At 50.4% G+C, this 24,576-nt stretch overlaps 2 protein-coding genes across 5 annotated transcripts in view; both read left to right on the top strand.

The window, feature by feature from the left end:
• Positions 1 to 8,944, top strand: part of PDE4B (phosphodiesterase 4B) — a 186,765-nt gene extending 177,821 nt beyond the window's left edge. For all 4 annotated transcript variants that reach the window (XM_030455458.1, XM_030455461.1, XM_030455460.1 and 1 more), the window contains 7 exons: positions 188 to 286; positions 416 to 580; positions 1,336 to 1,435; positions 2,077 to 2,231; positions 2,323 to 2,445; positions 3,953 to 4,135; positions 6,711 to 8,944. In XM_030455458.1, coding sequence (XP_030311318.1) covers positions 188 to 286; positions 416 to 580; positions 1,336 to 1,435; positions 2,077 to 2,231; positions 2,323 to 2,445; positions 3,953 to 4,135; positions 6,711 to 7,076 — 1,191 coding nt within the window. In that variant the 3' untranslated portion in view covers positions 7,077 to 8,944. The remainder of the gene's footprint in view (positions 1 to 187; positions 287 to 415; positions 581 to 1,335; positions 1,436 to 2,076; positions 2,232 to 2,322; positions 2,446 to 3,952; positions 4,136 to 6,710) is intronic.
• Positions 8,945 to 18,325: 9,381 nt separating this feature from the next.
• The window catches only part of SGIP1 (SH3GL interacting endocytic adaptor 1), a 39,537-nt gene continuing 33,286 nt past the window's right edge, over positions 18,326 to 24,576 (top strand). Inside the window, exon 1 of the mRNA XM_030455749.1 lies at positions 18,326 to 18,335. Within this exon, the coding sequence (XP_030311609.1) occupies positions 18,326 to 18,335 (10 nt within the window). The remainder of the gene's footprint in view (positions 18,336 to 24,576) is intronic.

Raw genomic sequence — 24,576 nt, forward strand, 5'->3', positions numbered from 1 at the left:
TGCTGTCTCCTTGTTTGGCATCACCCCCTCACCATTACTCTCTGTCCGTGTACCGCCTGGTCGTGCACTGCTGTAATCACCATAATGAAGCTTGAATTTGCATATTTTGAAGACCTGAACCAAGTGATAAATGGCAGAGTTGCCTTGGAAAAATCTCCTGACTGTTCTCTTTTTGTCCTTTCCAAAGGAACTGGAAGATCTGAACAAGTGGGGTCTCAACATATTCAACGTGGCAAGGTATTCCCACAACAGGCCTCTCACCTGCATCATGTATGCCATCTTTCAGGTTCGTGGCCTTCTGACCCAATTTCCTCATCTTCTACAGCAAATCTTGGTTTCTCACTGCTTTCTGTTCCATTGCCTCCTTCTCTGTGCCACCCTGATTTGATCCATGCTTGTTCTTTGTGTTCTGCAGGAGCGAGATCTACTCAAAACTTTCAAGATCTCCTCAGACACCTTTGTAACGTACATGATGACCCTGGAAGACCACTACCACTCAGATGTGGCTTACCACAACAGCCTCCATGCTGCTGATGTTGCCCAGTCCACCCACGTTCTGCTCTCTACCCCTGCACTGGATGTGAGTTACCTAGTTGGAATGAAGAGCTTTGCATTGGGCACTTGGGATCTCTAGAGCCACATGTCCTCTGTGAACATGGGAGAAGAACCTTCTGCTGAGCCACTCACATGCAGCAGCACTCAGACCTGCAAAAACAGGGTGCTGCCTGCTCTTCTGAGGGCTCAGTTGGGTGATGGGGAAATCACCTGTAAGCAGCTTTGCCTGGATTCTCTGGTTCATCTTGAGAGAAGAGAAGGCTCTGGGGAGACCTTATAGTGGCCTTTCAGTCCATAAAGGGGGCTACAGGAAAGCTGGGGAGGGGCTTTTCACCAGAGATAGTGACAGGACAAGGGGTGATGGTTTTAAACTGCAAGAGGGGAGATTTAGGTTAGATATTGGGAAAAAATTCTTCACCATGAGGGTAGTAAGACTCTGGAATAGGTTGCACAGGGAGGTTGTTGATGCCCCATCCCTGGAAGTATTCAAGGCCAGGTTGGATGAAGCCTTCTGCAAGCTGGGTTGTGGGAGGTGTCCCTGCCCATGCAGGGGGTTGGATCCGGGTGATCTTTAAGGTCCCTTCCAGCCCAAACCATTCTGTGGTTCTATGATCTTCAAGAGGATGTGCTGCTTGCAGCCCTTTCTCCTGAGTAAACTTCCTCAGAAAACTAAGTTTAAAAGTACAATTTGTTTCTGGACTCAGCCTCCCAAACTGTTGAGACAAAACACAAGGACTTGCCTGACAAATCCCTTTTCTTTTTTTTTTGTTTTCCTTCTAGGCTGTCTTCACTGATTTGGAAATCCTTGCTGCAATTTTTGCAGCTGCAATTCATGACGTGGATCACCCCGGGGTCTCCAATCAATTTCTTATTAATACAAGTGAGTTTTGTTTCAAGTACAATAATAACTTCATCTGCAGTCTTGGAAGCTAATGGAAATGCATTTTCCATTACATTGAGGTCACACATTCTGACTTGCAGATTGCATTGCTTTCTGAAAATGTTGTGCAGTAAACTAGTTGGATGTCTTGAAATAAAGCAGTAATTAAAATGAAATTCCTAACGAAGGGAGCCATTGTAGTGCAATTTGCAAAGGGCCCTTGAATCTTGTGGGCATTACCACTTGCTAACACATCATAATTCTTCCAGTCCTGAGTGCAAATTTTATCACAGATATAAGATAAATAACACTATTGTTATTGACAACCATATACCCAAACACTGTGCTTCATGTTGTGTTCTGCACCACTCCAAGTGTGTATCTTGGTTCCAAAACATGGGCATTGTTTCTCTTTTGGAAAGTGTCTCTGCAGGATCAGTGCTTTCTATTGTCAGAGACTCTGAAGCCTGTAACTAAGTCAACCAAGCACTGTTTTGTTGATCAGAGGGCTGTGTGCTGGGATCAGAAAAACCACACGTCAAGCCAAAAAAGAAAACTTTTCCTGGTTTATTGCACATGGATAAACCCAGGCCAAGTGCTGTCTGTTGGGAACCAGTCACATCTTTGTGTCCTTTTGCTAGATTCTGAGCTAGCCCTGATGTACAACGACGAATCTGTCCTGGAGAACCATCACCTGGCAGTGGGGTTTAAGCTGCTGCAGGAGGAGCACTGTGACATCTTCCAGAACCTGACCAAGAAACAGCGCCAGACTCTGAGGAAGATGGTGATTGACATGGTAGGAGCTGTGCCCACATCCCCTCTGAAACCAAACACTGGCTTCTTGGCATGGTTGCCCATACTGAGATCCTGCTTTTCCTTCCATCAAGGTGCTGGCAACAGATATGTCCAAGCACATGAGTCTGTTAGCTGATCTGAAGACTATGGTGGAAACGAAGAAAGTGACCAGTTCAGGAGTCCTCCTTCTGGATAACTACACTGACAGAATACAGGTACAGCAGCACAGGCCCCTGGGAGGAGGTTATGTGTTTGGTTGAGGACTGAAGAAACCACCCTCCTGTTTCTCTTTGTGTGTTTGGTTGAGGACTGAGGAAACCATCCTCCTGTTTCTCTTTGTGTTTGGTTGAGGACTGAGGAAACCATCCTCCTCTTTCTCTTTGTGTTTGGTTGAGGATTGAGGAAACCATCCTCCTGTTTCTCTTTGTGTTTGGTTGAGGATTGAGGAAACCACCCTCCTGTTTCTCTTTGTGTGTTTGGTTGAGGATTGAGGAAACCATCCTCCTGTTTGTGTTTGGTTGAGGATTGAGGAAACCATCCTCTTGTTCCTCTTTGTGTGTTTGGTTGAGGATTGAGGAAACCATCCTCCTGTTTGTGTTTGGTTGAGGATTGAGGAAACCACCCTCCTGTTTCTCTTTGTGTGTTTGGTTGAGGATTGAGGAAACCATCCTCTTGTTCCTCTTTGTGTGTTTGGTTGAGGATTGAGGAAACCATCCTCCTGTTTGTGTTTGGTTGAGGATTGAGGAAACCATCCTCCTGTTTCTCCTGTGGCTTTTAAACAGGCCGTATGCAGAAGCTACTGACTGAAGTTTTCAGCAGTCACTTTCTTCTGTTCTGCACCACAAAGAGTGGCAGGTGATCCCATGGGGTTTTTTTAGTTGAAGGGGATTTTGTTTTGCCCACTTGGAGCACCCAACTGGGAACGCACACATTCTTCTGATCTATAAGGCTGAGTTCTTAAAGGCTCCTGAATTTCCTTGCTGCTTTCTCCCCTGTGTTTCTCCTGTAAAAAAAACCCAACCAACCAAACAAACCATGGAGTGAGATGGCTAAAGCACTGAAAGGATGTAATTTTTATCTCCCTACCTAAGACATCTCTCATGTGGAGCTGAAATGAGTGATGTACAGCCTGTTCCCAATATAATCAAATCCTTGATTTACAGAAATGACAAAGCTGTGCTGCAGCAGGGTTGTGTAGTTGGTAGGACAAGATACATCCTGATCTTCTCTCCACTTTTAATGGCCAGCTTCCTCACAGCAAAACCCCTGGGAAAAACTCTCCTGTTTTTGTGTAAGGCTGCTGCTGTTCAAACAGGTCACTGGGTCTAAATCCTTGCGGCCACTGTTAGTCAGGCACATTTGTGTGTGTGTGTGTGTGTGTGTGTGAGCTTGGAAGGGATATTACTCATTTAATAAAGTAGAAGTATTTAATCCTCTGAGAGCATGGAAATGCAAGTTGAATGGTGGGAAGCACCTGCACTCAAAAACAAACCTGGCTGATGTAATTCACAGGAGCACGTTTGACTTTGGAAGGGGACCGCGGCAGCCGGCTCTGACGCGGGGTTGTTCCCGTGTCAATATTTTTTATAGGCTGTTGCATAATGGAAGAGCCTTGTGGTTAAATGTTCTGAATTAAGCAAGCAGATACAGCTTGAAACCATCCTTTTTTTTTTTTTTTTTTTCCATTCGATTTTATGAGTTTTCTGATTAATGTAATTGCAGGTTCTCCGAAACATGGTACATTGTGCGGACTTGAGTAATCCCACCAAGTCCCTGGAGCTGTACCGCCAGTGGACAGACAGGATCATGGAGGAGTTCTTCCAGCAGGGAGACAAGGAACGAGAAAGGGGAATGGAAATCAGTCCCATGTGTGACAAGCACACAGCTTCAGTGGAAAAATCACAGGTAATTGGCTGCAAGCTGCTCTTTTTTCTTCTGTAAAACAAAAAAGCTACAGGCCTGAGCCCATGGTTTTGAAAGCAGAGACAAAATTCATCTGCTTTCTCCAGCACAATTAGGCAAACAGCCAGAGGTTCAGAGGGTTGGTTGGGACTGACCCTGACATCCAGCTGGGCCTGAAGCTCAGCTAGCCTGGTGAGGCTGTTCCCACTCCTTTATGTGCCCTCCTTATGTGCACTCCTTATGTGCATCTCCTCCTTTCCAAACACATCTTCATCTTGCCCAGTGTGTGTCCCAGTTTCCAGAGTAAGTTGATTTCCTTTTGTCCCCCCAGGCTTGAGAAGTGTGAGTCTTCTCTCTCCTTCCTTCTGCCAGCTCTCTTCTGCCCTCCAGCCTCCCTCATTAGCACCTCCTAAATCCTGCCCATATTGTACCCCATAAATTGTTAGGCCTTTATAGCAAGGCCAGCCCCGTTGCACTGCAGGGTTAGGAGCTTGTTCCAGCTGAGATCCACTTCAGGACCCTGAAAAATTCAGGCTGTCAGTTGTTATTCAGCTTCATGCAGAGCAGTTTTTGAATGCATGAGTGAGAGGTCTTGATGCTGCGTGCTGGCTGAAGCCAAAGAAATATTTCTTTATCTCAATACAAACTTGTAAAGACATCTTGGATATCTCTCCTGGTTTTTTTTTTTTTTGTTTTGAGATTACCTGCCTCATCCTTAGTTCTGATTCGTAGTTTGGAAAAGGTTTCAAGGTCAGATTTTGTCCTGACCTCTGTAGCACAGCCCATAAAATTTCACCCTCTTGGCCTGTGATGAAGCTGGTAAGTGATGTTTGCCGAAACATATTCCAAACTTTATATAATGGTGTCTTGGTTGTTGTTTTTAAATGACTCGAGCAAGTCATCATCGAGGTTTTTCAGCTTGAATAAGTAACAAAAATGATGATAATTATTTCCAAATGTCCTCTTGGGCTAAGCCAAGTGGTTTCAAAATTATTCATTCAACCGCATGGTAATTCTGTTGGAAAAAATCTGTCTTATTTGTTAACCTAATAAGAAATGAATCCTTTGGCCAGGCTTGGCTAGAAAATGCCCATGTGCTCCACATGTGAGCTCCAATTAAGTTTTTTGTTTCACGTATGCACATCACCGAGGTTTCAAAATGGCATTTTTGCTATGCAAAGAAAGAACTGGAACTGCACAAAATGGCCACCACTGAAACCCCAGCTGGTGGCCAAGCAAGGAGAGAGGGAAGGTGGAAGTGTCCCTTCTGAGGTGGAACCAGGAGCTGATAGGAAAACAGCACACAAGGATTCCAGAGCTGTTTGGTGGAAGCAGCGGTGACCTGGTGACAAAGTGACTGCTCTGGAGCAGTTTTGGGTGGCAGTGAAGTCATCAGCTAACCATGCAGAATTTATTATTTATTTCTTTATTTTTTTTTCACTTTAAAAGTGCTCCGGAATCTGTGCTGCAGGAAATTTTCATCACCTTTTTGTTGGAGCTGCCTCACCAGTCCATTCCAATTGAATGTTAATGGTTCTATTGACATCCTGTTGTGTCTGAAGGAGGCCTGTGCCACGGCCAAAGCAAACATCTGCACGCTGAGCCTGGCCCCTTGGAGAGCCATTTTCCTGCTGCACAGAAATGCTGTCCAGTGGAGCAGGGAGAGAAGTGACACATTCTGCCAAGATGGGAAGAATTTCAATCCTCTTTATGGCCATTCAGGTTTCTCCATCCTGGACGTACGTCCTCTTACTCAGACAATTGAAAAATGATTGAGCCGGGAGCTTACGCGCCGAGCCGGCGGAAGGGCTGACGGACGTGGCTCCAACCCTCACTCTTTCCACCCCTGGCACGTCACTCCCTGGGAGTCAGGCAGCCACGAGCCATCCTCCTCCGTGTACTTTTTGGGATGAGCTGATCTGCTTCCTGCACCCTTTCCAAAATGAAAGGGGGAAGCTCTACCCCCAGCCAGCTCTGCGGAGAGACGCCGCGGCTGCTCGGGCAGGGTAGAGGAGAGACACAGAAATGGTTGGAGGTGCAGCACCACCAACCAGCTCAGCACAAAACTGCACACTGGAACAAAAAAATGAACCAAGGTTCACACGTGGGTCCCTGAAAAAAAAAGCAGTGATCATCTCAAGTGTCCCTCTGCAGTGACAGCTGGGAAGATGCACCCCTCAGTGGCATGTTCTGGCTTCAGAGCCTTTATTTACCCAAGTTCTGCAGGGCAGGGCTTGAGCTGCTAGTCAGGAGCAGAAACCCCCAGGGATGTTTTAAGCCAGGGATGGGACTGGCAGCTCTGTTGCTGAGTTTCCAGGTGGCTCCTGCTTTTAGTTAAACTTTTATCCAAGGTTTCAGTTTGGACAAGATACCAACTGAGTCCAACACTGTAAGTGCAGCTTTGGGTATCAGATGGTCCTGTCTGCCGTTCAAGTGTGCTGGTCTGGGGACTTGCTGTGGAATGGGAATTTTGCTTGTGAAAAAATAATTGATTAACAGCATTTGAAGTTTATTTTAGCTATCTGTATGCTCCTAACCATTCCCTGCTCTTAAGTGTGCATATCCCTTTGTTTCTCAGGTGGGATTCATTGACTACATCGTCCATCCGCTCTGGGAGACGTGGGCAGACCTGGTGCAGCCCGATGCCCAGGACATCCTGGACACCTTGGAGGACAACAGGAACTGGTACCAGAGCATGATACCTCAGAGCCCCTCTCCTCCCTTGGAGGAGCAGGGCAGGGACTGCCAGAACCTGATGGAGAAGTTCCAGTTTGAACTGACTCTGGAGGAGGAGGATTCGGATGGACCGGAGAAGGACGGTGAGAGCGTTGGCTACTTCAGCAATACAAAGACACTCTGCATGGCTGACCCTGGGGCAGAGGATTCCCAGAGGGAGGCCAGCATAGAAATTGTGACAGAAGACACGTCTCCTGTGGACACATAATGCCCTGTCCCTGTGTGAGTGGATTTTAAACACTTGAGGAGCATGCAAGCAGTCTGACGGACTAGCCTGCAGCCTGGGTCTGAGGCCTGTGCCTGACATGGGCTGAAAGATCCTCCCAGCTACTTGAGATTGGAAGCAGGGTGAAAGATGGTGGAGAGAATGATTGCTCAGGAAATTACCAGGTGATGCACGTTGTTGGTTTAAGCCTTGTCAGCCAAGAGCATGGCGTTGGCCTGGAGCTGGCTTGGGTGGCGACTTGAAGAGCAAATGACACACAACTGAGAGATTTTATATACCATTAGTTTTGGGAATTTATACCAGTTAGACTGATAGAAACTACTGATTAATAACTCTCCGTATCAAACCTGTCCACCTGACCACCTGTCTGCAGACCTGTGTGCCTTCTTTGTAAAACACTTTCATGTCTTTTCGAGAGCCTGTTACTTCTCAAGACACGGAGTTTAGTACACAAAGCGACACAAAAGCGTTTCAGAGTTGAGCAGTAACTTTTTTGGATTCTTCCTGTTACAAGAAGCAGTCTTCCTTTTGGGTTTTTTTTTTGTTTGTTTGTTTGTTTTTCGTGGGCAATACCTGTCACTTTACTGCAAGTTAATCACTTTTACAGACTAAATGGAAGCGGGGAAGGGGTCCGGGGGAACCCAAAACCCTCCGGTTTGCATTACTGCACCTTTAACAGTCTTCTCACCACCCTGCTTAAAGTCACTTCATGCCATTGGGCACCCCCTCTCTTTGCTTGCTAGGAATTAACAGTGTTGTACCCTCCAGGGGGGTTTATTCTTGCTGTGCACAGGACAGAGGGCAGTTTGTTTCCATCCATACCCCACGTGATGAGGCAGCAGCGTGCGATGCCCGGGTGGAAGTTGGGGTGTTTGTGTTTCTTCCCCGCCTCCCAGTCACGTTTTTCCTAGGTTTAGGTTCAACCCCCTCCTCCTGCACTGCCTTGAGCTCTAACACCTCCATTACTGTTTATAACAGTGTATTTATTACGTCGTGTACATACTGTAATGTTTTGTAAGTTATTAATTTATATTGAATTAACACCGCCCCTCGGCGGGCGGCGTTGATTGTGTAGAAAACTCGGGATAAGAGTTGCCTTTTTTTTTGTTGTTGTTGTGGTTGGTTGGTTGGTTGGTTTTATTTCTTGTAACCTTTTGTATTGCATAAAAGATGAGAAACCTGAACGTAGCTGAAGAGACAGACACAACCCAGGAAGGGCATTCGGGTGGCAGCTGCCCAAAGGGGGGGGAGTTGCCCCAGAGAACCAGAACCCCAGGCAGCAGGCCAGTGGTTGGAAGTTGGAGGCTGAAAGCCTCAAGGGGAGGGAAGGAACCAAAAAAAACACCCCAAATCCACCTCTTCCCCCCCCCCAAAAAAAAACCAGGCTGGCTTTTAAATGTCACCTTCCAATTTCCAACCAACCCAATGTGAATTTCTATGACAAAAATAAATAAATGAATAAAAATGTGAACTGATGTAATAATTGTGCTGTGAAACTTCTTCTGACAAAGCTCGTCTGGCATCCTGAGTGATGTCCAGTCTCAGTTTGTAAAATAATGTTTCAAGCTTTTTTTTTCTTTTTTTTTTTTTTTTTTTTTTTTTTTTGGTCCAACTTGTGACTGATTAGTTCATGGAAAAATTAAGAGAAAAAAAAAAAAAAAAAAAAGCACAGTTGTGCATGATCAATGGGTTTGTATGTCTGTTGAACACTGCGTTGTTCCAGGTGGTTATTTTATTGTTTCCAAACCAAGAGTTTCACACGATGTATGTTACAGTATATTATATATTGTGTTCAGATGCATTCTTAAAGAGATTTTTATATGAAGTGAATAAATGAGAGCATGACCCTGCCTGCCTGCTCCTCCTTGCCATGGCTCTGCCCGGGGGGGCACGGGAGAACCGAACCAAGTGTCCGAAAGGTGTCTTTAGGAAGGGAAGAGCAGAGTTCCTGCAGGCAGAGGGCACAGGGGAACCGAACCCCGTGTCCTAAAGGTCTCGTAGGAAGGGGAGAGCAGAGTTCCTATAGCTAGAGGGCACAGGGGAACCGAACCAAGTGTCCAAAAGGTGTCTTTAGGAAGGGGAGAGCAGAGTTTCTGCAGGCAGAGGGCACAGGAGAACCGAACCCCCTGTCCGAAAAGTCTCTTAGGAAGGGAAGAGCAGAGTTTCTGCAGCCAGAGGGCACAGGGGAACCGAACCAAGTGTCCAAAAGGTGTCTTTAGGAAGGGGAGAGCAGAGTTTCTGCAGGCAGAGGGCACAGGAGAACCGAACCCCCTGTCCAAAAAGTGTCTTAGGAAGGGAAGAGCAGAGTTTCTGCAGGCAGAGGGCACAGGAGAACCGAACCCCCTGTCCAAAAAGTGTCTTAGGAAGGGAAGAGCAGAGTTTCTGCAGGCAGAGGGCACAGGAGAACCGAACCCCCTGTCCAAAAAGTCTCTTAGGAAGGGAAGAGCAGAGTTCCTGCAGGCAGAGGCACGGCCACCCTCTCCTGGCTGAGCTCTGCCTTCCGGAGCGGTGGCAGCGGCGTCAGGAAGGGGCTGCAGACAGGAAGGCGATGACCGTGGGGTGGCTCCCGGGGATGCTTTCATGTCCTGGCCTGACCCAAAACAACTGACTTTCCAGTAAAAAAAACATCCTGCCGGCCGGCGGGGTGAGGGGATGGCAGGGATTTGGGATGCCTGGAGGAGAGACCCCGCTGTAGGACTAGGAGGGGCTTCCCAGTGAGAGCATCTCACCGGGGTTACAGCACTGCTGAAACCTTCTCGGGGGATGGGGCTGGGACTCGTGTCTCTTTTCCCAGTGGATTCATCCTCTCCTGCCTGCATCCAGCTGTGCCCGTGGCTCCTGGCAATGTGCATGGATGGGAAAAGGGTTATTGGGCTGGAAAGATCTCAGCAGCTCCGGGTGGAGGAAACAACCAACGAGGAGGGGCAGCCAAAGGCTGAAGCTGCAGGTGATCCACCACGGCCACAGCCCCCAGGAGTGGCAGGGGGAGAGTGCAGGGCTGGCCCCTTCCCCTCCACCACCCTGCCCTGGCTCTGTGACTGCCTTCCCTTCCTTTCTTTCCTTCCCTCCCTGCTTGGTTCCTTCCCTCCCTTTGGTTCTCTCCCTCTGGTGACCCAGTTCTGTCAGGCAGCCACCCCAGCGTGAGCTGATGGAGCCCCCCCGGCCTCCTTTCACTTCTCCTCCTCAGCACAACCTCTCCTATCGCAGCTGATGTCCAAAACTCACCCCCAGCCCTCCTGTCCTCCTGCCCTTTGGGGCTGGAAAATCCCAGTTTAGGGGCTGCCTCCATTCCCCTCCTTTCCTCAGGGGACAAGGACGTATCTTGGCTCTACTTTACCCTCCTCAATCCAAAACTCCCCCCAACCCCAGCACCTGGGGAAGGCTCCGTGGTTCCCTTCAGCCTCGGGAGGATGTTGGGCTTCATCCTCACCCAGGAGCAGAGGGGATGGATGGATGATGGATGGATGGATGGATGGATGGATGATGCTGGGAGGTTCCCTGCTGGTCCCACCACAAGTGCAGCCGTGGTGCCTCCAGCAGGTCCTGGCTGCACCCAGAGGTTCTGGACATGGACACTGCTCAGATACAGGGGGAGAAGCAAGGATGAGGAACACAACCTACAGCAGAGGAGGGTGCAGAGAGTCTGTGTTTCTGGGAAAGGAGGTCCCAGGTCTGCAGCCGGGGTGTGCAACCAACTGTGCAACCAGGGGATGCAGCTGTGCCACTAGGAGATGCAATTGTGCACCCCAGGTGTGCATCCAGGGGATGCAATTGTGCAACCAGGGAATGCAACTGTGCACCCCGGGTGTACAACCAGCTGAGCAACCACTGCTTCCAACCCTGGTGTGCAACCCCTGTGGGCAACTGGAAGGTGCAGCCAGGGGATGCAGTGTGTGCAGTGGGGTGTGCAGTGGGGTGTGCAGTGCTCACTGGGGCTGGAACCAGGAGAGCCCAGGTGGGGTTTGAGTCAGGGCCCCAGCCCGAGGAGCTCAGGACCTCCATCCTCAGCACCATGGGATGAGGGGAGCACACGCTGTCCCCTCCTTCCTGCCAGCACTGGTGAGGGATGTCACCAGCAGCCCCCCCTGCCACGGGGCAGCCATCCTCCAGGACATAGTTTCCCTCTGAGGCCATCAAGCTGAGGTTCCAGGGGGGATTCCCAGCAGCTGCAAACCCATCCACAGGGACCAATCCTGACCCAGGAGCTGAGCCAGCCCCTCCTGGCTGCCCCGGGGTGTGGGGACAAGGGTCCTACAGAGCCCCCACCCCTCCCACTACTGCCAGGAAACTTCTGACCCAGAGGTCGGTGTTGTGCATAGAAACCATGATGCAAAGAAATAAAATAATAACCCAGCTCTGATGCTCCTTCCCGTGGTGCAGCAGTGCTGAGCCTGCTCTCCTGGGGTGGGGCTGCTTTGCCAGGTTCTTCTTTCCCCCCCCAGGTCCATAGGAGCCAGCAGTGCATGGCAGGGTGGTACCACCAGCAGACCCTGCCCTGGCCTGAGCCACTCGTGGTGTTCTGGAGTCCTCAAGATGTTCTGGGATCCCCAGCACCAAAAGGACATGGAGCTGCTGGAGCCATTCAGAGGAGGCCCTGGAGCTGCTGGGAGGGCTGGAGCAGCTCTGGAACCAGGGGGAGAGAGTTGGGGGTGTTCAGGCTGGAGAAGAGAAGGGAGCAATGGGGAGACCTTAGAGCACCTTCCAGTGCCTGAAGGGGCTCCAGGAAAGCTGGGGAGGGACTTGGGACAAGGGCCTGGAGGGATGGGATGAGGGGGAAGGGTTTGGAGCTGCAAGAGGGGAGATGGAGAGGAGATGGGAGGGAGAAATTCCATGCTGGGAGGGTGCTGAGCCCCTGGGTGCCCAGGTTGCCCCCAGAAGCTGTGGCTGCCCCATCCCTGGCAGTGTTGAAGGTTGGATGGGGCTTGGAGCCCCCTGGGCTGGGGGAGGTGTCCCTGACCATGGCAGGGGGGGCACTGGAGGAGCTTTAGGGTCAGTCTGGGGTGTAATGGTTCTCTGCTCTTCCATTGGTGAACAGTGTAGAAGAAATCTTGGGTTTCTCACAAGGAAATACTTCCAGAATTCCATTTTCTCACCTAAATAACTCCAGCTTTTAATCCAGTCCTTAAGGATTCGGATTCCAACCATAACGTTGGAACTAGGACATCCTCAAGGCCCCTTCCAACCCATCCCATCCTCTGGTGGTGATGCTCAACCACTGGCAAAGCCCTGGAGGGTTTGGTGCCACCAGCTCAGAGTTCACTGAGAATTCCTACGGGTGAAGAAAGAAAAGGAAAAAAAATAAAAAAAAGAAGTGAAAATGGGAAGCGCTGGCAGTTTCGGAGTAAAAAAACAGGAAGGAGGTGGGGGCCGGGGCTCACAGAGCTGATCTTATCACAGAGCTCTTATCACAGAGCCTATGGAGCTGGGAGGGAGCCCGGGGGGCGGCGGCACCGCGGGAGGGGACGGGGTGGGACGGGGTGGTTGGACCTTCCCAAATGTCCCGTCGGGGGTGACAGGAGGAGCCTGTCCCCGTGGGCATCCTGTCCCCGTGGGCATCCTGTCCCCGTGGGTGTCCTGTCCCCGTGGGCTCCCTGTTTGCCCCCAGTTTTTAGGGGTGAAGGGCAGACGTGGGGAGGGCGGTGGGGGACAGTTTGGGGACAGCCTGGGGACAACCGGGGGTCACCTTCATCCCTGCAGCAAGCTCCTCATAGCAGAGAGGGGACTGCTGCCATTAAATATATATATTTATATATATTTATATATATACAGACATTTATATTAATTTATTTATCGGGCAGCTGTGGTTTCCCTGCAGGAGGGGATGATGATGATGGTGATGATGGTGATGGTGGTGGTGGAGGTGATGATGGTGGTGTCGATGATGGGGACAGCTCCTGCCGTGGGTCCCCCCCAGCGCTGCCTTCACAGCTGCACAGCTCCATCTGCCGAGGTCCCGAACCACTGCAGGGCGGGACAGGGACCCACGGGGGGGTTGGACTGGAGAGGACAGGGCTGGGACACATCCCGGCACAGCTGGAGAGCCAGGCACAGCTGGAGCTGGTGACAAGACCAGGGGTGTCCCCACGCAGCCAGGGATGCGCAGAGATGGAGGGGCTCACGGGGATGGGGCAGTTCACAGCTGGATCCCTGCACAGCTGGATCAGTTAATGACTGCTGTCCCGCACAGCTGGATCCAGGCACAGCTGGATCGAGTCCGAGCACAGCTGGCAGCTGGATCCTGGCATTAGACAGACTCAGTCACAGCTGGATCCTGGCACAGCCGGATCCCTGCACAGCTGGATCCCAACATAGCTGGATCCGTGCACATCTGGATCCCCACACAGCTGGATGCAGATGCTGTGCACATGCAGCTGGCAGGACCCCACCAGAGGCACCACCTCCTTGTCTCCCACCTTCTGTCCCTCCCACCCCACACTCCCTGCCTTCAGCTCCCACCTTTTCCTAGAGCCTTTCCCTCCATGGATCTCGCAGGAAAAGCCCCAAAGCCTTTCCCATCTCCTCCTCTTTTTTATTAATATTTCTCCCCTGGAAGGCCCTTCCTTCCCCAGGGCACAGTGGGTCCTCATTCCCTGCCCCTTCCCCACTCGTAGGAGAGAGGAGGTGGGAGAGTGGGAAGAACATTTTCAGCATCCAAATAACAAAATTTTTTATTTTTTTTCCCTTTTCCTGCCTCTCAGGTGAGCTGCTGGGCCTGGGTCCTGCCCCAAAAAGACTGGTCCAGTTCCTGGGTGGCTGCAGCAGAGACCCCCCCCAGGGGCTGCCTCAGCCTGAGCAAACTTTCTGTTCAATAATTTAAAAGTGAATGAACCATCGTGCCTCGAGGGGGAAAAACAAACCAACCAAACCACATTTTAAATATTTTTGGGTAGAAAATTCCCAGTTCATCTCCCTTGGGATCTCCCCAGCCCCAAACTGGAGGTCCTGGGGCTGGGCAGAGCAGCTCTGGGGTTGGTTTGCTGTGGATTGTTGGTAATCTTGGGCTTGGGTTTTGATGTTTTATTTTTCCCCTTTGCAAATGGATATTTTAATTCAGCTCCTGCCTAAAGTAGGGGGAAGAGGGGAGGAAAAAGTGGCCTAAAAATCCATCAAAATCCTGCAGAGCACCCCCAGCTGACACTGCTCCTGGTGAGTCTGGTTTGTGTTTGTGGAACATCTCTATTTACTTCCAGTTGATATTTATAGAAAAAGTGTGCATGTTACCAATGTTATTTTTCTGTTTATATATAAACGTTACATTTAAATTTGTGTGTAAATCCTAAGTTCCTCTTGTAGAAATTTGCCACCTGCTGCTGAGTCCCCCCCTTTCCTACCCTTTGGATTGAGCTGCATGGCTTTGAGGGGGCAGAATGGGCTGAAATGATGGGGTTTGGGGTGTTTTCACCTTCCTGTGTGTGCCCAGACCTTTGGGGTGCAAAAACCAAAAAACAAACAAACAAAAATAATAAAATCCCTCAGAGAATTAACAGAGAATTAACACAATTTCCCCTTGTCTCTTTTGGGGAGTCATTGGCCCTGGGGGGTGCAGAGCTCCAGGGGTTGGTGTCAGTGGGGCTGAGGGGTCCAGGTGAACCCCATTTCTCATCCCCTGGGATGGGGTGGTGGGTGCTGGGCTGGGTAATTAACCTGATGAGCTCTTGATTAGCAGGGGGTGTGAGGGGGAGTTGATATTTCCTGGTGTGGGAGAGCTGTGGGGCAGAGGAGGGAGCAGAGAAGGTGGGTTGGGGGCTTAAGTGGGGGCTTGGTTGCTGCTAGGTAAGATGTGGGGTTTTGGGGTGCTGGGTCCCATCATGTGGGAGGTGTCACCTGCTGTGCCCCACTTGGGTTTGGGGGTGGAGGGAATAAACCCCCCAGTGCCACTGGGGCAGTGAGTTGGGCTTGTGGCATGGGGGATGATCCCATGGGATGGTCCTAAAGGTTCTCAGCCTGGGGATGGGGGCTTTGGGGGTGCAAAGCCTTTGGGGAGGTGTTCCTTGGGGACTGGTGTGTCCCATGGGGATGTTCCCTGCCCGTTTGGTGCCCAGCACCCAGCTGATGGGTGCTCTGCCTCTGTGTCCTCCTGGGCTGGGTGGAAGTTGGGGTGAGATGGTCCTGGGGGGGGAGAAACCTTCTGAGCAGGGAATCCCCTTAAAAATTGGTTGGGATCCAAGGGGCAGCAGCTGGGTGAGGGATGGGTGGGACTGGGGGAGGTGTCCCTGCTGAGGGAGGAGGAGGTGGCATTACTTGGGCTTTAAGGTCCCTCCCAACCCAAGCCACGCCACTCTGGGATGGTGATGATTCTGGGAAAGGGATTCCTGCAGCTGAGGGTTCTCCCCCAGCCTATGGGGGGGATTCCTGGTCCAGGAGATGGTGGAATTTCTTCTGGAAGGTGATGGGGTTGGGTGGGGATGTGTGGGGCCAGAGGGAAAAAACCCCAAGCTGTGGATGGTGAGGACTCTTCTGCCCTCCCCCAGCCAGCAGGTTCCCAGCAGGAGCTCCGGGGCTGAGCTGGGTTTGGCTCCGGGTTTAATGAGGGTGGGGAGGGGTGGGGGCCCTGTAACCAATCCCTGGTAATGCCAGGGATTTGCCAGGGAGGATTGGGGCTTTATTTAGCAAATCCCCCACGCTCCTTGGGCCACCCTGTCCCCAAGCTCCTCCACTCCTCACATGGACCCGAGCCTGACCCGCCTGCCAGGAGGACAACACCTCCCCCGGACTCCTCCTTTTGCCTTTTTTCCCCTCTTTTTGGCAAGCCTTGGGTGGGTTCTTAGGAGGTTTCCAGGGGTTCTGCTGAGACTTTGGCCCTGAAACCCTTTGGGAAGCCATAAACATCAAACGTCACCTGGAAATGGGATCCCAGCACCTTGGGGAGCAGCAGGGTTGGGGGGTGCTTAGGGCCAGGGGGTCATTTGTGCCCTTAAGATGAGTTTTGGTCTTCCCAGGTGGCAGGAAGCTTTTTTTTCCCCCCATTCTTTCAGTTTATTTAATTTTTTTTTCAGAAGGATTTAACCTCTTCAGATTCTCATTCTCAAGTTATCTCGTAACTCCAAGCCAAACTTCTGGAGATAATGAGAATAATTCAGTATTTCAGCCCAAAGTGTGTCAGGGGGAGGAGGTTCCATGGGGTCTGGAATTCAGCCCTGGGATGGAGAAATTGGGTGAAGAAAGAAAGAAATCTGCTTTCTAGAAGACTTGGGAATTCTTGGTGTGGCTGGGACACCCAAGAGGGTTCTCAGCACTGGGGAGCTGTGGGGTCCAAACCCCCCCAGGTTCTGGGCTTTGGGATCCACTTGGAATAGGAAAAAAAAATAATTCTGATTTTTAATGGGGAAAAGTTGGGTTATTCCATGGGGAAATGGGGATTTCCCCTCCCTGTTGTGGAAGAAAAGGATTTTTTGTTTGTTTTTTAATGGGGAAAAGAGGGGTTTGTGGATGGGAAAATAGGGATTTTAATGGGGGAATAATAGGATAATTTGTTTAATGGGGACAGGTTTGGTTTTTTTTCTAATAGGGGCAAAAAGGATAATTTTTAATGGGAGAAAAATGAGGATTTTTTAATGAGAAAAAAAGATAATTTTAAGAGGGCAGAAAGGGATAACTTTTAACAAGGAGAAACGAGGATATTTTAATGGAGAAAAATTGTGATTTGAAATGTGGGAAAAGGAGAAGTTTTAATGGGAGAAAAATCCAGTTTTTTCAATGTGGGAAGAAGGTTAATTTTAATTGGGAAAAGGGTATTTTTTTAAGAAGGAGAAATGGGGATTTTTTTTTTTAATGGGGAAAAATGAGCTTGGTTTTATTGGGGAAAGACTTCTTTTTTTTTTTAATGGATAAACCCGAAATTTTTTAATGGGGGGAAATGGGGATTTTTTTTTTTTTAATTGGAAAAAGGGATTTTTTTTTTTAATGGGGAAAAATACAGATATCTTTTCATGTGGAAAAAAAAAAGGATAATTATTTTTTTAACAGAAATGGGGATCAATTTTTAACGGGGGAAATGGGATTTATTTTTTTTTAATGGCTAAAAATGAGTTTGTGGGTTGGTTGGGTTTGGGTTTTTGTGTTTTTTAAGGGGAAAAATCAACTTATTTATGTTTGATGGGCTATAAAATCTGGGAGTTATTGGCAGAACTGCTGGAGCTCGTTGTGCCCGGGGTGGGGTCAGCTCTCTGGGTGCTGTCCCCATGGGCTGGGGGCACAATTCTAGATAATAATAATTAAAAATTATTTTTTTCTATGAATTAGATATAAAAATCATCCCAAAGCAGCTGAGACCCCTGGCTGAGGGTGCTGCCAACCCCAGGGTTGGGGTGATGGCAGAGGGGGGGTCCCCAGCCTGGGGCTCAGCATCCCCCCCCCCCTTTCTCCCTTTTCTTCCCCCATCCTTTTTTGTTCCCAGCGATGCTCCAGCTGCTTCTTGAGGCTCAATGAACCCCCCGGCTCTCTGGGAAGGGACAATTTCCCCCTCATCAACCTTCGGGGCTAATTACGGGCTCGTGACGTCAGCCCCAGGGATTTGGCCCCGGAATGGCCGCGGGAGAAGCCACGGGTGGGGGGAGGAGGAGGGGGAAATCCATGGATGTGCCCACAGCCTGATCCCGAATGGATTTATTTATCTCCTTGGGGTTTTATCCCGATTTTCCCAGCTGGTTTTCCCCCCTCTGCCAGCGCCCGGTAATTAATCCGAGCCCCCCAGGAGGGATGAGAGGGGAAGTGCGTCACGGGGGGGGGGGGATGGAGATGGGAGATGTTGGGGGTGGGGGGGTGGTTGTGGGGCAATATTGGGGTTTGGGGAAAATCTCCCATTTTTTAAAAATCAAGGGAAATAGGTTGGGGTGTTCCCGGGGGGGGGGGTTTGGAGGGGGGGGGATGTGCGGGGAGGCAGCGCGCATGTGAGGAGGTGCGGGGTGGGAGGGAGGCTGAGCCGCTGCCTCCTCCCTTCCTCCAGCATCCTCCGGGGAGCCGGGATGCTGCTGCGCCTGCATCACCTCCATGGCCTGCCTTTAGCATCCCTGCACTTGGAGCTCAGCCTGATTTTGCTTTTTTATTCTTTTTTTTTTTTTTTCTTTTTTTCCTGGTAGTTTAAACCAACCCGAGATGGGAGGCGTTTGAGCTGAAGCGGCTGCTGCCCGGGGATTGCTATTCTCCTGGATTTATTTTATATATATCTATATTTATTACATTTTTTTTTCCCCTTTGGCTCCTTGGAAATTGAGGAATGCAATTCTGCCACCATGATGGAAGGTAGGTGATGAGCCTCACGGAGTTTAAAAAGCAACCGAGGAGGAGGATGGAAGGAGGGGAGAAGCAGAAGGATGCTCCCAGCCTGGGAATCCTTTCTTTTTATTTATATTTTTTAATTAAAAAAAAACCAAACCCAAAAAGCCCTTCCCTTCCTTCCTAATCCCCTCCCCGGAGCCCAAAGCCCCTTCTGGTGATAGAACCTCAGCCCCAGCAGATGATTTGCAATCCCTGCCCCCCCGGCTCGGCAGCTTTGGGGGGGTCGGGGGGGGGATGGAAGCGCCCGGATCAGCATCAGAACCGCGGGTTCCTCCGCCCGGATCCGGGTCGGCTGCCGGGTGCTGCCATCCCCCGGGGTTATTTCCTCCTCTGCTCGGGAGAAGGCACCGAAAGGATGAATTTTTCAAGTGTCATCCGCAGGCACGGGCTGGAGGGGGGGTGCTGGATGAATTCCGGGCTTTCTGGATCAGCACCGAGTGGGAAATGAGGAGATGGGGAATTGCAGGAGATTTCCGGGGTGGGTTGGGAGCTGTGGGGAGGAGGAGAGGGGTTGTTGGAGGGCATAAAAGAATCCAAATAAAATAAAAATAAAAAGGGAGCTGTGGGCTGCGGGCAGGAGGGACTGGAGGCAGCGTTAGGAGCCTGAGCGTCTGCTCCTGTGTGGGAAAAGCCCCTGGGCATTTCGTACGTTTTCAGCCACCTCGTTTGTCTCAGCCGTATGTAAAGCATTTTTATTTATTTTTAATTTTTTTTTTTTCCCCCCAATGCCTTCTGGAGTAACACGGAGGGGAAGGAGGAGTTATTTTAAAAGATTTATTTTTTTTTTTCTAATTTATTATGTTGATGCTTTTTTCCTAAGCAGATGAGAGACCTCGGGGCCAGCAGGATGGAAATCCTGGGTTTTCCTGAGGGCCCTTTAGCTCGGCCCTCCCTGGGATGACAGGCAGAAACTGCCCATCTCCCTGGGAATCCTGGTTCCTCAGCCTGGCCACCACAATCCAGAAAGGCTCCTGGAACCCCAGCTTTTTGTAGTGACTTCCAATATTTACCTAATCCTGGGAGTTTGGGTGCTGAGGCTGCTGCCAGCTCCGTGTTTGGTGCCTGGGTGTGATGGGCAGGGAGGGTTTGGGTCTTTTGGTTCCTTGGGTCTTTGCTGTCAGGAGATGACTTCAACACCTTCTGGAAGGTTGAGCAAGGCCCCAGACAAAGAGATTTTAATTTTGGGGATGTGGCATCCAACCCATCCACAGGTGGAAAGGGGGGGAACAGGTTCACAGCCTGCACCAGAGCAGGGAATTTTTAGGCAGACCTCGTGTTTGGGGAGGGATTGCCATGGATTCAGTGGAGTTGGGCTGTGGACCCTCTTGGTTTGGGTTGTTGAGCTCATCCCGTGGTTGGTTGTTGGGGGGATCTCTGGGGTTGGTTTTGGGTTTATTTTCCTGGAGGATTTTTGCCTTGCTTGGGAAAGGCTTTGGATTTACTATGGTGTGAGATCCTGGGCCACCATGGACCTGGTTGCAGGGATGTCTCGTGGCCCCCACACCAGGGTTGGGCACTGACAGAGGTGGAATTGCTTGTCATTAAGTAGCCTTGCATTTTTAAAAAAAAGAAAATAAAAATACAGGCCCTAAAAAGCTTTCCCCCCATCTGTGACTCCACTTCACGTGTTGTTCCCCAACCACCTGCCCTGCATGGGAACCTAGGATGGAAGTGGGAAAAAAACAAACCAAAAAACAGCTTTAGAAGGAATGATTCCTGCTTGGGGTGGGTTTTTAAGGAGCTGGAAATGTGCTTTATATGTGGAAGAGTGAAATTTTTGTGGCCACCCCCCTCCTGAAGCTCTGGCACCTGGCAGAGGTGCTCCATTTCCAGAAAGCAATCTTTTCCAGATGAATTTGAGCTGGAGCTTTTGAAACCTGCAGAAAATCCCCGTGGTTCCCTGCAGCACACCTGGTGAAGGGTTTTTAGGATTATTGGAATTATTTAAGTCACTCATCTCACCCCAATGTTGGCTGCTGGGCTGCAGGCTGAGGGTGCTGGAGATGGAGGAGCTCCTTTGGGTGCTGAGCATGGGGATGCCTGGCTTGGTTGATGGTTTTGGATCCTTTTCTTTGGAAATAAGAGGATTTGGGTCCTTGGGAATGATGCAGGATGTGGGATTTGTGCTGGTTTGTTCTGAGGCCAGCATGGGATGGATGTGTTCTTGTTCTAGATGAGGAGAAACAGGGCAGGTGTTTCACCACAGACTGAAAAATCACACTGAGATCTAAAACAAAACCCCAGACTTGTGGACACAGGAAGGCAGATCTTGCTGGGAGGAGAAGCCAAGGTGTGCCCCATGGTGCCCCAACCACCAGCAGTGGATGGATGGTCCTTCCCTTCACCTTCCTGGCAGGATGGGTATGGTGCTCACCAACCCTCTTGGAGGAGGCTTTGCAGTGCTTGGCCTTGCTCAGGCAGCTGGGAAGTAGGTGTTGGGGGTGAGAAATAACCCCCCCCCAGGTCTGAATTGACCAAAAATAACCTGTAGCAAAACTGTACTGAGTGTCAGAGCTACACCTGGGTCCCACCATGGGCTGGGGAGATGTTTAGAGATGTTCTGGTTGGTTACAGACCAACTCCCCTGTGCTCTGAGGAGTTCTGGGTGTGTTGTTCAGGTGAACATCTGTGCACAACAACAAGTTTGTCTCCTTTTTTTTTTTTTTTTAAATCCATCTGTCCCATCTCCAAGGTGCAGAAGGTAATTTCTAGGGATGAGTGGAGTTTGGGAATCTCTGCTCAGAGGGATGGGAGAGCCCTGTGGGTGCTGGGAGCAGCTGTGCTGTCCCTGCAGGAGGTGGCACCTGAGTTTTGCTCAGAGTTGCCAAGGGGGGAGTTTTCCCAGAATGGGATTTTCTCTGGAATTCTCTTCTTCAAGATTTTTCTGCACCTGTTTCTGGGGAATTTGGTCCCTCTGGGAACATCCCTGGGTGAGAGGTTGCATCCAAGCTGGAAGAAACTTTCTTGCATCACCTTTTAGCAGCTGCTGTCTCCAGGCCTTGTGTTTGAGCAGGGAGTACAGGGACCAGGGGCATTTGGTAGCACACAAAGCCTTCTTTCTGGTCTAATTAAGGGAGAAAAAAGCCCCACAACCTTTTAATTTATGTTTTAGTTGGTCTTGTGTCAGTGAAGGGTGTGTTGACACGTGCTTGGTGTTGGTTGTGCCACTGGGTGAGAAACATCTGGGTTTTAGTTAAGAAGTTCATCAGCAGGTTTGGGCCACTCAGGATCAGTTCAGGCATGGGTGGTGATACCATCCCAAAAATACATGGGGACCATAACATCAACCCAAGACCTGGGGTTTCCAGGATGCTGGTTGAGCAGGAAGCCCTGGCTGAGCTTGCAGGACACCCAGACTGGTTTAGGCTGGAAGGGATGCTAAAGATCCATCCATTTCCAGCCCCCTGCCATGGTCAGGGACACCTCCCCCAGCCCAGGGGGCTCCAAGCCCCATCCAACCTTCAACACTGCCAGGGATGGGGCAGCCACAGCTTCTGGGGGCAACCTGGGCACCCAGGGGCTCCAATGGGCTCTGGGATGTAGGAGCTGCAGTGAAAGTCAGACAGGGGGTTGCTTTTTGGGTAGAAAGGATAAAAAATGTGGGCAAGCTCAACCAGCAGGGCTGCAAAATGCCTCCTTGGAGAGAGCCCTGGTTGGGAATGTGACTTTGGACACCCTGGTCTGGTGTCCAAATGCAGTGCTTGGGATTTCTCTGCCAAGACAGGAATGTTCTACATGATTCATTTGCCTTATTCATACTTTGAAGACACTTCAGGAGGGAAAAAAAAAAAAAAAAAAAGGTTAAATTGGGTGTCTGTTCTTCTTGAACGTTCATCACGGGGTCTGCAGCAGTTCCAGGGGGAAATCTGGGGTTGTGGGGGAGCTCATCCTTCCTCATCCCACCCTTGGAGAAGACCCCCTGACCATAGTGTGGCTTTCTTTGCACTTTGTCTTTTAAGATTTATTGAGGAAAAAAAAATTCTTTTAAACTCCTCCACCTCCATGTTGGAGGGATTTAAAGCACCCACTTGAGATCAGTGGTGCTGTGTGGGGGATGTGTGTGTGATCTCAAGGGGAGGTTTGGGATGGCTTGAGCCCAGGAGAACTGGAGGAGCAGGGATGCCCTGGGCAGGTTTGGGTTCAGAACCACTTCAGGGTCCTGCAGGACTTCAGACATCCCACTAATACTTTGTATTTTTAAAGCTGGGTCTGTCTAAATCATTCAAGATGCACCTTGGTGTGAGAGGGAATTAATAATAAATGGGTGTCGGGTTTTGAAGCCTGAGCACGGGTGTCAGGGGGGGTTTGGGTGTTTTGTGCCCTCCTGCAGCCACCACCACCTCCAACAAGAAGCCCATGGCTGGAAAATCAACTTGGATGAGTTGTTTTTCTGATGGCTTTAGTCAGCTTTTGGTTTTTCATTGGCTGAAAATAAAAGCTTGGGCATTATGAGACAGATAAAAAAGAAATCAGAATTAAATGTAATTGTTGGTAAATCTGCCTGGTAATCACCTGGAGCACCTGTAGGTCCCTCTAAGGGGGCCTTCCAAAGGAGGACTTCAGTTTTGGTGCAGTTTAGCAGGGTTTGGGCTGGTTGCAGTGCAGAAGGGGCAAAAGGAACCTGGGCAAGTTAAGAAGAAGAAGGGTCCTTGGCTGCCCCCTGGGGCTCCTCCATGGGAGGCAGAAGCTCTGGTGGGTTTGAAGGTTGCCTGGGAGTGAAACCTTTGAGCAGGTCAGGGCTCCTGCTCTTGTTTTTAGTTGTGTTCTGGGCACTGCTTTCAGATCCAGCTGTTGGTCTGACAGCAGCTCCTGGGAGGAGCAGGAGGAACTGGGAGGAACTGGGAGGAAGTGTCTGCTGTTGGGTTAAACCTTCAGCCTGTGCAAATGTGAATATTTGACTTTTTTGGTCTGTGGGGATGACCAAATGGAGAAGAGCAGTGGCAGCTTGCCTGGAGGTGTATCTTGTCCCCAAGGCTCCTGTCTTTGTCCCCCAGGATGGCCTCTTCTCCAAGGGTGAGGGTGACAGGGATGTGGGGTGGCCTTGGTGGCTCAGCCATGGGGTGAGTGACTGGAAGTGTCATGGGTGGGCAAGGGTTTGGGTGGGTTTGAAGATGTCCTGATGTTCTCAAGAGCATGGCTGTGGAATTGGTGTGGTTTTCACAGCAATTGGTCACAATAGTTGCTGGGAGCTCGTGGCATGTGTTGGATTTTGAGGGGATGGATTTTAAAGCAGGGTTGTGAGGTGGGACCTGCTCTTGGCTGTGGCTTCAGCTCCAACAGCAAAGCCTGGCAAGGGAAAGGAGAGGTTTAGGGGAGCTTAATTTGTGGGTTTAGGGGTGGGAAGTACCAGCACAGGGGTCCCTGGGATGCTCTGTGGGTAGGAGCTGCTCGTGGGATGTGGGAGCAGCATGGTGTGCCCACCCCAGGATAACCCCAAACCTCTTACATATAGAAACCTGAGCATGGTTTGGGAGGGAGAACCCATCCTGGGCAGCATCTTAAATAGCAGAGCAACCTTGAGAGCAAAGCACCTGGGGTTTCTGTGTGGGTGCCAGCTGAGAATGAAAGCCAGCACTGTGTCCCCAGGGCCAGGGTTTGCAGCCCTCAGCTGGGAAATTGTCCTCCAAGCCTTGGCTCTGCTGCAGAGGAGAAGTGACACCATGTCCTGGGTGCTGTGACGTGTCCTGCTGATGCTGCCCTTTATTTTGGGGACAGCCTCTGGCTGGGTCCCCAGGCTCTGAGGTCTCTGTGTCAGCAGCCACAAACCCCGAGCTGCGCCCTGGGGCTTTCCTGCTCCTCTTTCTCTCCAAGCAGCTGGGGCAGGAGCTGCCTTTGCAGGAAGGGGCTGCCTGAGAATCCAGAAAGTCCTCAGGCAGAGGTGGCCACAGCCTGCTCAGAGCTGTCATTGCCTCCTGGATGAAGCCAGGGCTGAGGTTTTGGATCAGCCAGGGGAGCTCTGGGTGCCTCTCTCCATCTCTCTCCCTCCAGCACCACATTTCCACCCCTGGGGTAGGTTTTTTGGCCCTCCAAGAAAGTTCTGAGAAGGAGCAAACTTCTCAGTGCTTATTTTGATTTTTAAAGACTCCCCCAGATACCAAGCCCATGACTTGTTGCTCATTTTCATTTTCAAGTATCTCCTTTGCTGGAAGCCTCAGGCAAGAAGCCAGCAGAGAGCAGCAGAAGGGGCAGTGAGACCACCAGCCCC

The sequence above is a fragment of the Calypte anna genome, chromosome 8 (assembly GCF_003957555.1).
Source record: "Calypte anna isolate BGI_N300 chromosome 8, bCalAnn1_v1.p, whole genome shotgun sequence".
NCBI lineage: Eukaryota > Metazoa > Chordata > Aves > Apodiformes > Trochilidae > Calypte > Calypte anna.